This window comes from Nicotiana tabacum, chromosome 18 (genome assembly GCF_000715075.1).
Source record: "Nicotiana tabacum cultivar K326 chromosome 18, ASM71507v2, whole genome shotgun sequence".
Lineage (NCBI taxonomy): Eukaryota > Viridiplantae > Streptophyta > Magnoliopsida > Solanales > Solanaceae > Nicotiana > Nicotiana tabacum.
This window is the reverse complement of record NC_134097.1, coordinates 91,417,063-91,432,236: the sequence shown is the minus strand read 5'-3', so window position 1 is coordinate 91,432,236 and position 15,174 is coordinate 91,417,063. Positions and strand designations below refer to the sequence as shown.

The following is a 15,174-nucleotide window of genomic DNA, read 5'->3' as shown; positions in this document are numbered from 1 at the left end:
ATAACAATTACCTTCAGTTCAATGAATGATTAGAAGACATGAAATTACCATGATTTCGAGTCACAAAAACAATATTTAACTACGTACTATTTTTCCAGCAATCCTAGGGCCAAGGTCGTACCAGTGTCTCAACTAGTTGGTGAGTGGTCACAATCACAAGGTCCAAAATTTACTCCTACTGTTGTGATAGAAAACGACTAATAACAGGTGGAATCTCGTAATCTCTATTCCCGTCACTCTGCATCTTTATCCATGGCTTCCTCATCATACAGGAAATATGAAACCCGAAAGCGAAATCCAGACCCGAAATCTGCGGTTCTTTTAGTGATAGACATACAGAACCACTTCTACTCCATGGCCAAGCCTATTCTCCCCGCTATCAACACCACCATCGACCTCTGCCGACAGGCTTCCGTGCCTGTGATATTCACGCGCCACCGTCACAAGTCACCGGATGACTACGGCATGCTCTACGAGTGGTGGAACGGAGACGTCATCAGAGATGGCACCATTGAAGCTGAACTCATACCGGAGTTGAACCGGAGAGATGCTGACTTGGTGGTAGAAAAGCACACTTATAGTGCCTTCAGAGGTAATTTCCTACCCCTTCCATTTCCATTTCAGCTTATGTGAGGGCGTTTTTTCGTGTACAGAATGGTCCAACACAAATCACATATATTTGTGTAGCTATAAATAATAAATTAGAGTAAAATGAACAATTTAAAATTATAATTGATGAAGGCAAGAAAAAGGAGAACTAAGGATCGTGAAGAGTCTTGGACTAGTGGAGAATATTATTTAGGAGATTACAAATAAAAAAGGATAAAGGGCAGCCCGGTGCACTAAGCTCCCGCTATGCGCGGCGTCCGAGGAAGCGCTCGACCACAGATACTAAGCTCACACGCATAGTGGGAGCCTGCCCTTTATCCTTTTTTATTTATAATCTCCTAAATGATATTCTCCCCTAGTCCAAGACTCTTACTTCACAATCCTTAGTTCTCCTTTTTCTTGCCTTTCTCCTAAAATAATAGTTCATGTATTATTTCATGGAGTAACAAACATATATAGTTGTACAGGGAGTCCTAACTATGGAAAGGAATAAAGAGGCTATACAAAGAATTCTAACTATGGAAAGAAATAAAGAGGAACATCTTACAGATTTATAATCAATCCCTATGATTGATTATGCTATCTATATATAGTACAAGGAATATGACTACATTCATTCTTTAACACTCCCCTCAAGCTGGAGCATAGACATTGATCATGCCCAGCTTGTTGCAAAGATAATCTACTCGAGTTCCATTCAACGCCTTTGTGAACAAATCAGCTGGTTGCTCTCCTGTCTTCACATAGCCAGTGGAGATCAAGTTTTCCTGAATCTTCTCACGAATAGAATGACAGTCAACTTCAATATGCTTAGTTCTTTCATGATACACCGGATTGACGCAATATGGAGGGCAGCTTGATTGTCGCACCAGAGTTTTGCTGGTATTGGATGCTCCAACCCAATTTCAGTCATAAGATGATGTATCCACATAATCTCACACGTAGACTGTGACATAGCTCTGTATTCAGATTCTGCTAGGGATGTCAATGGATATATAAAAATCGATTAAACCGACCGAACCGTACTGAATCGATTTTTAGGTTTCTTCTAATAAAATTGTAGATTTTTATATAAATATATAACCGTATCGATAATTAGGATAAGTTTTTATTTTATGAAAATAAACCGAAAAAATACCGAACCATACCGAATAAATTTACATGTGAAAAATATATTTATATATTAAGTTTAAATGTCAGTAAGGCATTAAATATTTCTTTGGGTCTTGGAATTATGAAAACAGTTACAAGCCAACAAGTAATTAAACTCAAAATCTTAATTCTCAAACCTATTATGCTACTCCTATTTAAACTAAATTATTTCCAGCATATTCACTAGCAAACTAAGACACAAGGTATTGTAGCAATTATGAGTAGTAAACTACAATGTATTGAATATGTTTCCTTTCGTATGATTTAGATTTATCTTTTTGAATATTCAATTTTCTATAGATTTTATTCTTGAGTCCCAGTCGCGGCTTGGTTAATATCTTTCCACTCGTGTGATTTATATTCAATTTTCAAGGAACGCATTCTTGATATCTAGCTGATGTAATTCTTGGAAGCAACTAAAGAAATAAATAAGCAGATAGAAGTGAGTTTGGCAACCGGGGAGAAGGTGTCTGAATAATCAACCCCATAAGTTTGAGCATACCCTTTAGCCATAAGTCTAGCCTTAAGTCTTGTCACAGAACCATATGGATTAACTTTAACGGTGAAGACCCACTTACATCCCACTAGTTTCTTTCCCTTGGGTAAATCCACCAAATCTCACGTGTGGTTACCCTCTAAGGCATGTATTTCCTCAAGCATTGCATCAGATCATTCAGGATGGTTCAAAGCCTCCTTCACTGTTTTAGGTGCCAAGATGGAGTCTAAAGAAGCAATCATAGATCTAGACGTAGAGGATAAACGAGAAACGAAATTAGCAATAGAATATGTGAATTTGCAAGTACGTATACCTTTGCGAAGAGTAATAGGAAGGTCAAGGTTTTCTGTAGGATCAAGTGGAGGACAGTCTAATGACGAAGGAATTGTTGCAGGACATATATCATTCGTCTCTCGCCTCCGCGAGTAAACTTGAACAATGGCAGTCTTTCTAACACAGTTGGAGCAGGTGCTGAAGGCACAATAGTCAATTGGTGCTCAATAGAAGAACTAGGAAAAGGAGGAACATCATCTGGTTGTTCTGTCAAAGCACGGGTAACCTGATATACTAGCCACTCATCTTCCTCACCTTGACTTGTAGAATTGGGAGTTGCATAGAAGAATGGTGTCGTCTTTGAAAATACCACATCGGTTGACACCAGATATTTGCTAAGTTTAGTAGAATAACACCGGAACCCCTTCTGGAGGCGAGAATAGCCCAAGAAAACACACTTCAATGCCTTGGGATCCAACTTGGTAATAGATGGTCGAACATCTCGAACATAACATGTGCATCCAAACACCTTAAGTTCTAGCGGAAATAATGACTTGTTTGGGAAGAGAACACTGTAAGGCACATCACCACCAAGCATAGTAGATAGTGTGCGATTAATGAGAAAACAAGCTATAGAGACTGCATCAGCCTATAATTGTTTAGGAACTTTCATTTGGAACAAAAGTGCTCGAGCTGTCTCAAGTAAATGCCTATTCTTCCTCTCAACAACTCCATTTTGAGAGGGTGTATCAACACATGAAGACTGATGTAATATACCATGTTGTCTCATGTAGGACTGAAATAACTCTAACATGTATTCTTTAGTGTTATCACTCCTTAGAATATGTACGGAAGCATTGAATTGAGTTTTAACTTCAGCATAGAAGACAAAAAAGTGAGTAAACACTTCAGAGCGACTCTTCATAAAGTAAATCCAAGTCATTCGAGAAAAATCATGTACAAAAGTGACAAAATGCTTATGCTCAATTTTGGAAACAATAGAATATTGTCCCCAAACATCAGAATGACCTAACTCAAAAGCTGACTCAACTCACTTATTAACCCTTGGACCTAACGAGATGCGATGGTATTTTGCAAATCGACATGACTCACAATCCAATGAAGAAATATTCTAAAACTGAGGACAGAGCTTCTTCAACAAAGGTAGAGAGGGATGTCCTAATCGACAATGTGCTTCAAAAGGAGATACAACACTGGAGCATGCAGCAGGCCATGGCTCCCACTCATCAAGGATGTAGAGATCACTAGATAAATATCTTTACCAATAACCTGCTTGTTGTAAGATCTAGAAACAGACAATGATTGGGAAAGAACGCGACACAACAATTAAGGTCTTTAGTGATTTTACTAACAAAAATCAAATTAAAGGCTAAGTTAGGTAGACTTAATACAGATGACAGAGTAATAGAAGAAGTTGCTTTAACAGTTCCAGATCCAACATTACTAGTAGTTGATTCATCAGTTACAGTAACTAGAGAGCGTGCTTTGTGTGACCAAAAGCTAGAAAAAATCTTTGGATTACCTGTTATGTGATTTGTGGCACCTGAATCAATCACCCATTTATTTGAAGAGCTGATAATACATGTTTTATCTGACCCAACAAACTCAGTGACTGAAGATTCCATAATTGATTATGATATTGAAGAAATTTCAGAAACTCATTTGAAATCAATATTGTTGGACTAGGAGCTGTACAAATATTAGCCGTGAGTTAACTATCCAACAGTAAATTGACAAAACCAACAGAATCCCAGCAGCCTCACCAATAATAATAGTCCACGAAATCAGTGCACAAAAGTAGTTTCACAAATCTGACCACAACCAGAAAAAACAGAAGCACCACTCTAACCAAGAAGTCCAATATACAGAAGTCCCAACACACTATCAACAACAACTACCCAGTAAAATCCCACATAGTGGGGTCTGGGGAGGTAATGTGTACGCAGACATAGGGGCAGAGATACTGTTTCCGATAGACCCTCGGCTCAGAAAGACGAAAATAAAATAAAAAACAAGAAAAAAAACAAAAAAAAAAAACAAGAAAAGAGAATTCATTAGTAACTCCAGTAGAAACCGTAATAGTAACAGAAGTATAAAAACCAAAATTTATCGAGCCTCAAAATTTAACAGAACTGAAATGACAAATTTGAGGTACTTAAATTTGGTCAAAGTAAATTGCGGATAGAAATGGAAGGACAAAACTTGGTATAGGCCGACATAAAGGAGCCACAGATCTCTCCCAATAACTGAGTTACCAGAATAATACCAAGAATTGTCGAAATGGAGAAGATGAATCTACACTGTTGAACAAGCTTTGTTGCTGCCAGTTCATGTGCTTCCACAAGCCGGTGTTTGGTGAACAATCGCTAACTTCAAGTGGCGCGTGAGATCACGCTCTGGCAACACAGTCCCCGGAGATGCTGTCTCTAGACCGAAAATCTTCTTCCACCTCCTTATATGGTGAATGTGAGACAAACCAATCACTCCCAGGGGTGACCCAAAACGAGACTGAACCCTCTCTCCTAATACAGATAAGGGACTTGATTTTCCCAGCAAAGTTTTGAGCTATAGTGGCTCTGATACCATGTAATAAACAAGGTATAGGAGAATAGTTGATGTATTATTCCATGGAGTAACAAACATATATAGTTGCACAGGGAGTCCTAACTATGGAAAGGAATAAAGAGGCTATACAGAGAATCCTAACTATGGAAAGAAATAAAGAGGAAAATCCTACAGATTTATTATCAATCCCTATGATTGTGCTATCTATGTATAGTACAAGAAATATGACTATTCATTCTTTAACAAAAATTAAATGATTTCTAAATATACAATATGTCTTTTTTTGGGAACAATACGATTCAGAGTGTTATGCGGAAGGTTTTTTGGGGCTCCGAGGTTCCTTTTTGTTCAATTTAACCATTTGTTACGGGTGATGAACTGAACTGACATTATAACTTATGGTATTTAGTAAGGTTGTTATTATAGTATGGAACTTATCAATGTAACTAAATTATGTGACATGGACAAAAGTTAATCTGATGGTTTTGTGTTGAGCAATTATACACTCTTTTCCTATCAACTAATTAACAGTCAATTCTGCTTTAATTTCAAATTATATATATATATTCGCAATATTTGTTTACTCTGCTGGTGGGAGACAACAAGTATCCAAGTGAAATAACATCATTCTTTTATATAATAAAGAACAGGGAACATGCAAGATTGGGGCTGCTTCAAGTGGCACGGCCACTTTCACCCCACTCCCTACTTCCCCCCAGAAAGTTAATATGAAGAACAACCCCCCTGGGATTAGTCTCATGGTAACAGTGCAAAACGTTCAAACCCCACAGACAAACCGTGGAATTCAAGTGGAGAAAGGTAGAGGGTCAGACCCGTTTATCCACCGAATTTCGAACCGTGCGCCACTAATCCTAGGAGATTTCTTGGTTATGAAAAAATTAATATCGAGAACGGATCCTTAAGAATCACTTCTTTTTTGTTCCTGAAACTATAGTAATGCTACTAATTTCTAGTGACAAACATTTTCAGATACAAGCCTAGAGGAGAAACTGTTGGAGATGGGGATAACGGAGGTAATAGTGAGTGGAGTAATGACCAACTTGTGTTGTGAGACTACAGCCAGAGAGGCCTTTGTGAGAGGGTTCAGAGTCTTCTTTTCCACAGATGCTACTGCTACTTCCTCAGCAGAATTGCATGATGCTACACTGAAGAACTTAGCTTATGGTTTCACTTATTTGGTTGACTGCAAAAGGATTCAAGATGCGTTTTCAAATTCCTGAGCACTCAGGTATCATATAACTATGACAAAATATTGTGAATTAGGTGATATTGTAACTAAAAGATACTAGCGGGTGAGGACCGTGGAGAAGCACTAGCGAGTAAAGATTTTGGAATAAGTAGATGTAAGAATAAATGCATGACAAGTTTATTCCCCCAGATGAAAGTGAAGTTAGATTCCGCAATTGTGGTGTATAAATCTAAACAATTAAAATATTTACATTCAGTGTTTTAATTAAGGAGAATGCATAGTAGATTAATTAAGAGGTAGCGCTGAATTAGAATAGGATGGTCGAAATAAACTAGTGTTAACAGAAACTATGTGAAAAGGAGATACTAATTAAGTGAAATGTAAGTTGAGACCAATAACGCTATTTGAAATATTGTGCATTTGTTGGACAAAATTAGAAATGATAACACTTAATAAAGGATGCTCGTAAAATGGCGTCTGAGGTTATTTGATCATATGCTGCATACAGCACAAGGTGCACTTTTTGACTTGTTTTGTTGTTTGACAAATACCAAAAATGTTTAAAAACATTTGCTATTAAAAAAAAACAAGTAAAAAATCTAAAATTGGGAGTTTTCAGCCTGGAAGCACTTGAAAATCTATAATTGGGAGTTTTCAGCTTAGAAACACTTGTGATTTGATCTAGTATTTTATCTAGTACTAGAGCCATGGAAATAGCCTCTAATAGAAATGCAGGGTAAAGCTGCGTACAATAGATTCTTGTGGTCCAGCGCTTCCCCGGACCCCACGCATAGCGGAAGCTTAGTGCACCAGGCTGCCCTTTATCCTTTTTTATTTGTAATCTCCTAAATAATATTCTCCACTAGTCCAAGACTCTTACTTCGCGATCCTTAGTTCTCCTTTTTCTTGCCTTTTTCCGGTAAACTTTTGCATATTGTTTCAGTGATAGTGATCCATTGCCTTGACTTGAGTCTCCACCACATCTATTTCCTGCCCGCTTGTAGCGGTTGGTTAGGCTAGGCCGGTTAGAACCTCTCCGCAGTTCTCGATTCTGATTGAACTAGGTCCTTGAACATAGAACATGAAGTACATTACTCATATGTTTACTTACCTATCCAGATTTATCTAGTAAAATCATGTTTCTTATGTTTGTAATGTAAAATTCACTTATCTATGAATATATCAATTAAAAAGTCACTTGGCTAGATTTTTCAAACTTGCGGTGATCAAATACCTATTTTCCTGCATAGCTTCTATCACTTTGTTGATAAACTTAAAAGCTTCTTCTTCATTACCCTAATCGAAGAATGGTACTACAAGTGCAGATTGTATTATGTTTCCCAATAAAGATTCAGGCAGTGGTGGATCAGTTTGTCTTATATATCGTCTATGTAAGTTCACTGAATATGTCACTGCGTAAATCTTGTTTGGATCCTTTTCAGCATGAACCGTCTCCCTGAAACGGCTCCATATAAAAGCCGATAAAGCTAGAATCCTATAAAAAGAGCATCTTGTACTGTCGAATTACGGATCATCATCTCCTCGTGAAACATGACACAGCATCAGCTAGCTTGTGAGAAATAACTATACCAATAGCCATTCCTCCGCATTCGAAAAAGTTTGCTTGTACTACTAAGCCAAGATCTTTGACACCATCCAACTCGCAAGGAATGAACTTGTTGAATTCTTTAGTAATTGGATTTTTAGTGATATAAGAGGGCTTACATTTGAACGCCCTCGTTGTTGCAGTTGACATAAAGGTTGTTCACGACACGCCCTGCTAGAGGGTAAAATTTGGTGAAGGCCTTGGATAAGGATTTCTTTTTACCCGGTGTAAACCTTCTATGTTTGAATACTGGTGGCTGGCAGGGTAAAAATACACTAGGGGTATGAAAATTGATCAAGATATGAAAGGCTAGAATGCCAAACTTCATCTGGGGTTGGAGAACATGGCTTCATTGTTTCCTTGGATATTACCTCTATTTCAACCTTCGCCCCCCCCCCCCCCCAAAAAAAAAAAAAAAAAACAACCTTTTTTTTAATTTAATTTCAAGCAAAAAAATAAGTCTAATTGTTGGAAAACTAATTCAAATTTGTAGTAGGAAACTTCATTTGTTTAGGATTTGGTATTTGCAAGTTTATTTGACTCATACCTAAATAGAATTTGTAGTCAGAATTACTATAGGAATAGACTTTCATTTTTTGTAGTTGAAATATGTTTTGTACATGTTTGCAATAAATTTTCAGCATACGAAAAATAAACTAAGTCACAAAAGAATAAAGCGATTTTATTGATAAATATTGCGGGTTACAACTCTGTGTATCCCTTGATTCTTCCTCCGAATTGTTCTCCGAGATTCGAGGGCTGGATCATCGTATTCTCAAACATAGGATAATAGAGACCTCTCTGGATTATTTAATCTCCATGAAAGTCGATCATTGTACGAATATTCTTCTTGAAGTATTTGATTATCAAGAAGAACATCTATTGATCACGACATTATTTTATGCCTTGATCCCTTTGTGAATATCCCGAGAATTTATGGGATTTTTTTTTGAGACGCCTCTTCAAGGGAATATGTATACCTTTATATAGGTGTGCATTAGGGTTTAGGGTAGAGTAACCTCCAAGAAACCCTGATAGACTCCTAGGATTTCAAGAGTCTTGTAGGATCTTGAATTTTTGATTTAGCTTGATCTGTTAAAATTTCGATGTCTACAAATGCCCCCTACTTCAAGGTTTGTCAGGGTGTAGGCTTGCCGAAACTTGAAGACGAGACTTGAAGTACTCGACCATCGCAACAAATGATTTTGAAACTTGGAGTTTTTGATTTACAGGAGGAAGAGATGAAGGGCAGAACTGGTCTCACTGAGCATGCCAATTTATTTGCAACAAATTATTTGTGATACAAAAATGAATTGCAACCACAATATAAATATGAAGAAACATAATTTTATTGATAAAATGACGCGGGTACAATTTTGTTTGTTCCCTTGATTCTTTTCTCTAGATCGTGCTCTGTGATTCGAGGGCTTAACCAGGGTATTTCTTGAACGTAGGATGATGCGAACTTTCTTAGGATGTATTTGATCCCCAGGAAAAGGAAGAACATCCATTGATCACTTTTGGGGGTTTTGAGAAAGACAATATTTGATGTCTTTGTGAATATTCCATGAATTTTTATGGAATTTCGAGATGTTTTCAAAGTGAATATGTAGCCCCCATTTTATAGGTATAGCTTGGGTTTTGGGTAGAGTACCTTCCAAGCTAGAGTTTCAGGTAGCCAAGTTAGGGTTTCAAATAGAGTAGCCTCCAAGAAACCTCGATGGACTCTACTTGTAGTATCTTAAATTTAGGATTTTATCCAAATTTCATATGGATTTGTCCGATAAAATTTTGTTGTCTACAAATGCCCCTTACTTCAAGGCTTGTCGGAGCGTAGATTTACAAGATCGTCGTAGACGAGGCTTGAAGTACTAGCAAAGAAGACACCACATTCTATTCACTGTGAGAGAAGAAATGAAGGGCAGATTTGGTCCCATTAGGCGTGCCAATTTGTTTGTAATAAATTTGGGCAGAAAAATAAAACTGCAATCACAAACAACTATAAAGAAAAAAGGATTTTATTGATAAACATTGCAAGTTACAACTCCATTTATACCTTGTTTCTTCCCTCTGATTTATTCTACGTGATTCGAGGGCCTTAACGGCGTATTTCTCGAACGTAGGACTTTAAGCAAGACATATTTGACATGTCTTTGATCTCTTAATGAATGTTCCAAGAGTTTCATGGAATTTCAGAGATTACATATTTGATTTCTTTGTGCATATTCCGAGAGTTTATGGAATTGCTGAGATCCTCTTTGAAGGACATATGTAGCCTTATTTATAAGCATGGCTTAGGCTTTGGGTGGAGTAGCCACCAAGTAACCCTAATAAACTCTTAATAAAATAGTTGTCTTGAATTTAGGATTTATCTTGATCTGTTAAAATTTCAGTGTCTACAAATGAATTTGTTTGCAATAAATTTTCAGCATACGAAAATAAACTGCAATCACAAAAGAATAAAGTGATTTTATTGATAAATATTGCGAGTTACAACTCTGTTTATCCCTTGATTCTTCCTTCGAATTGTTCTCCGAGATTCGAGGGCTGGATCAACGTATTCTCGAACATAGGATGATACGAACCTCCCCAGACCCCACTTGTGGGATTTTACTGGGTTGTTGTTGTTGTTGTTGTAGGATGATACGGACCTCTCTGGATTATTTAATCTCCATGAAAGTCGATCATTGTATGAATATTCTTCTTGAAGTATTTGATTATCAAGAAGAACATCTATTGATCACGACATTATTTTATACCTTGATCCCTTTGTGAATATTCCGAGAATTTATGGGATTTTTTTTGAGACGCCTCTTCAAGGGAATATGTATCCCTTTATATAGGTGTGCATTAAGGTTTAGGGTAGACTAACTTCCAAGAAACCCTGATAGACTCCTATGATTTCAGGAATCTTGTAAGATCTTGAATTTATGATTTAGCTTGATCCGTTAAAATTTTGATGTCTACAGTACTATTATAAATAGGGGTATTAGTAACTTATTTTGTGTGCGAAGAAGTGTGGAGATTTGGGATCTAATAAAATACTTTTCCTTCACTAACCAAGTTGCAGAAAGATGGTGATCTTGAGCATTTAAATAGGCTAGGGAATTGAGAAACACAAAATATAACTGTTTCTCTGTATGGTGAAAATTTACGTTTGTGTTGGTATATTTGAACTTAGTAAGAAGAAAGCTCTGTCCGCTTGGAAGCTAAATATGGTAATGCTCGTTGAACAATTTTGTCTTAACAATTAAACGACAAGCATTGTGATCCCTGGCCATCAAATACTTAACAAAATAGAAAGGCAGACAAAATGGAAAACAAGAAACAAGATTCTTAGAACAACAGTATTGACTAACCAAAAGTGCCACGCCGAAAGGTTGAGTAGAAACTATTTGAACTCGGCATTTAATTGCTTAAATGGATTTAGTATTCCATTCCCCTAGTTTATATACTTTACCCTTCTCAATTATAATATTAAATGGATTTAGTATTCCATTCCCCTAGTTTTTTACCCTTCTCAATTATAGTATCGTTAATCCCAAAAATCTACTCGATTAATGTTTAAGATAAACGTATTAAAGATTCATTAAGTTTTTGAATGGCTTCCAAGGGATAGGTGATCCTTCGATTTATCCAACCTCATGGAAGTTCAAACAATCACAATTGTAGAAGAGCTAGTCCTTTTCTTTTTCTCCTCCTTGTTAATCTGTCTGACTTGGGTCGTTTCTTGTCTGGTTAATTTGGGGTAATCACCTTCTGTTAATTGTTTCCAATTCTATTTTGAATTCCTTTGTTTTTCTTTTTTCGTTCTGTTGTTCTTGCTATTTCCATTAAGTTGGAGTTGCACTTCATTGACATTCTGTATCTGGAAGTCAAACTTAAAATCAGTTCTGAAAACGAAAAATAAAGGTTTTTTTTCATTTTTATCCTGACGGCTGAAAATAATTAGAGGCGTTAGTTCAAATATACAAAATATATACAATAATTATGTATATTTATACTTAATATACAAAACATATATATTTGCATGCTATTTTTTTTGGACGGCCAAAAATGTAATTATCCCAAAAATAAAACCAAATCGAAATAGGCTTTACAGTTAACTTAGAAATGGCCAATATTGAAAGAAATTAAAATAGGACATAACCAGGCGTTAACATTAAGCTGCAACATGGTACTAACAAGGATTAACTTGCATCAATTGCTTTAGCCAACGAGTCTCCTCCCCATTGTTTTATCCTGTCTCCAGCAAGGGAAGCCTGTAATTTGACAGACGAATTCAATGTCTTAATTAGTATCAATTTTGCTGGATGTGTTATATGGGTTCATTTAATTTCTACAAGCTTGAATTGAGGTTATTACTAAGTATTGGAATCTAATAGTTTATGCAAAAAGTTTTGATCATCCTCTTTGAGAAAGTAGTGGAGTTAGTATTTTCACTAAAACTTAAAGAAATAAATACACGAGGAAATCAAATGGATTCAACAGTGTATTTTTTGACGAAGCCCTTGGAGCTATGTGGCTCCGCCACTGCTTTGAGAAAGCAATATTCTGAAGTGTGTGTGCGCCTTTGAGCAGACAATAATGGGAGAAATTAAAAAATAACCAGATTTACAAGTGGTCATTCAAAAATAGCCACAACTTCAAAAGTAATCGAAATTTAGTCACTTTTCATGTAAAGATAAATCTGAACGAAAATACTGTTCAAAATCTGAAAATATACTCCAGTATGGAGTTCCAGCATATTATGCTGGAACAACAATACGCGGAAAGTTCCAGCATAATATGCTGCAAGTTCATACACAGGGACACCAATCTCCAGTATATTATGCTGGAACTTTCCGTGCAGCAAAATAGTGGTTATTTTTCAATGACTTTGCAAACGCCGACTATTTTTGAATGAGCAGCCCGAAAACTAGCTAGCCCGTGCTATTTTTACAATAATAATGGAGTACCTCCTTATTCCAGTTTGTTCTGAGGACCATCGCGATTAGGACAGCAGTCTGAAGACTGGTACCTCCCAGCATTCCAAACCAAATGCCCTACAAAATACAGCACAATAGCAGTGTCACTGAAGCTTTTGTACTTGTTGCTGTCTTGAAACTCAATACCAAAAGGATTTCTTTTTCTGGTATAGAAAGGTTAGACCACTATATGAGAATCTTACACGAGAAAAAGGTGAAGAATATAGAAGCAAAGAAAATAAATGAAATAAGATTCATTTATGTGAATTTGTTTGACTGCCACGAAGTTTAAGAAAAAAAGAAAAAAAGACTCTGGAACTTATGATCTTAAACATACCAAGATATTTGTATAGCTATAGAACCATGTCATTAAGGATTAAATAACTAACTATAAGAAAATATCATTCTTTTTTTTTAAATAAGAAGGAAATAGCGTCGCATAAACTGGAACAAAGGAAACAAAATCTTACATTGACGCCCATGTTGAAGAGGAAGCCAAGGATGAGACCAATGATGATGTCCATCTCATTGAAGAAGTATTAGACATGTGCCTAATAAGAGTTTTCTTTGGTTTGGTAGCCAACCTTGTTGACTTGGTTTGGTTGGTAGCCAACCTTGTTGAATTAGTTTGGTTTGATAGCCAACCTTGTTGAATTTCTTTGGTTTGGTAGCCAACTTTGTTGAATTGTGAAAAATGCGTGTAAATTGTCAAATATTGTAGGCTTTAGAGGGTGAAACATTGGCTATAAAAGGAGAGCTTCAACTCTCATTTCTTCACACCAACAAAGAGAGAAAGAAAGAGTGAGGTTTCACAGACAAGGTATAAGAAAATAGTCTGTGAGGAAAATAGAGAGTGAGCGATATTGTAGTGAGGTGGGAATATCAAAAGAGGGTTATTTCTTTTGAGTGTTGTAGTGGTCTTTGGAGTATTTATCTCCAACCTACAAAGTGTAAAATTCCTTACTATAGTGATATCAGTTGCTCCTCTCGGGGTCGTGATTTTTTCCCTTATTCAGAAGGGTTTTCCACGTAAAAATCTTGGTGTCATTGTTACTCTTTTATTCTTGTTAATTACCGTATCTCGGTGCTACATTATTATTCCGCTTTATTACCGTGAATATTATTTTGGTAAGGGGTTTATTCCCAACAACTGGTATCAGAGCACAGGTTCTGCTCGTTCACTGAAATACTATTCACTGTCGGTAGTACTATACTTGGTGAAAAATAAAAATGTCCGGAGTAAAGTACGAGGTAGCAAAATTCAACGGAGATAACGGTTTCTCAACATGACAAAGAAGAATGAGAGATCTGCTCATCCAACAAGGATTACATAAGGTTCTAGATGTTGATTCCAAAAAGCCTGATACCATGAAAGCTGAGGATTGGGCTGACTTGGATGAAAGAGCTGCTAGTGCAATCAGGTTGCACTTATCAGATGATGTGGTAAATAACATCATTGATGAAGACACTGCACGTGGAATTTGGACAAGGTTGGAAAGCCTATACATGTCCAAAACGCTGACAAATAAATTGTACCTGAAGAAGCAGTTATACGCCCTACACATGAGTGAAGGTACGAATTTTTTGTCACATTTAAATGTGTTTAACGGACTAATCACACAGCTTGCCAACCTCGGAGTGAAAATCGAGGAAGAAGATAAAGCCATCTTGCTATTGAACTCGTTGCCATCTTCGTACGATAATTTGGCAACAACCATCCTGCACGGTAAGACTACTATTGAGTTGAAAGATGTCACATCGGCTCTTCTACTCAATGAGAAGATGAGAAAGAAGCCTGAAAATCAAGGACAGACTCTCATCACAGAAGGTAGAGGCAGGAGTTATCAAAGGAGTTCGAACAACTATGGTAGATCCGGAGCTCGTGGGAAGTCAAAGAACCGATCCAAATCAAGAGTCAGAAATTGCTACAACTGTGATCAACCAGGTCATTTCAAAAGAGATTGCCCAAATCCAAGGAAGGGCAAAGGTGAAACCAGTGGCCAGAAGAATGACGACAACACAACCGCCATGGTGCAAAACAATGATAATGTTGTCCTCTTTATAAATGAGGAAGAGGAATGCATGCACCTGTCAGGTCCAGAGTCGGAATGGGTGGTTGACACAGCGGCATCTCACCATGCCACACCGGTAAGAGATCTTTTTTGCAGATATGTAGCAGGTGATTTCGGCACAGTGAAAATGGGTAACACAAGTTACTCAAAGATTGCGGGGATTGGTGACATTTGTATCAAGACAAATGTCGGATGCACATTGG

At 37.0% G+C, this 15,174-nt stretch overlaps 1 protein-coding gene across 1 annotated transcript; it reads left to right on the top strand.

Annotated features, from left to right (window-relative positions):
- Positions 1-96: 96 nt before the first annotated feature.
- On the top strand, positions 97-6,540 carry LOC107830272 (nicotinamidase 2). The gene is made up of 2 exons (XM_016657787.2): positions 97-592; positions 6,107-6,540. Exons 1-2 carry the CDS (start codon positions 253-255, stop codon positions 6,355-6,357), a joined length of 591 nt encoding a protein of 196 aa, XP_016513273.1. The 5' UTR covers positions 97-252; the 3' UTR covers positions 6,358-6,540.
- The last annotated feature ends 8,634 nt before the right edge of the window (positions 6,541-15,174 follow it).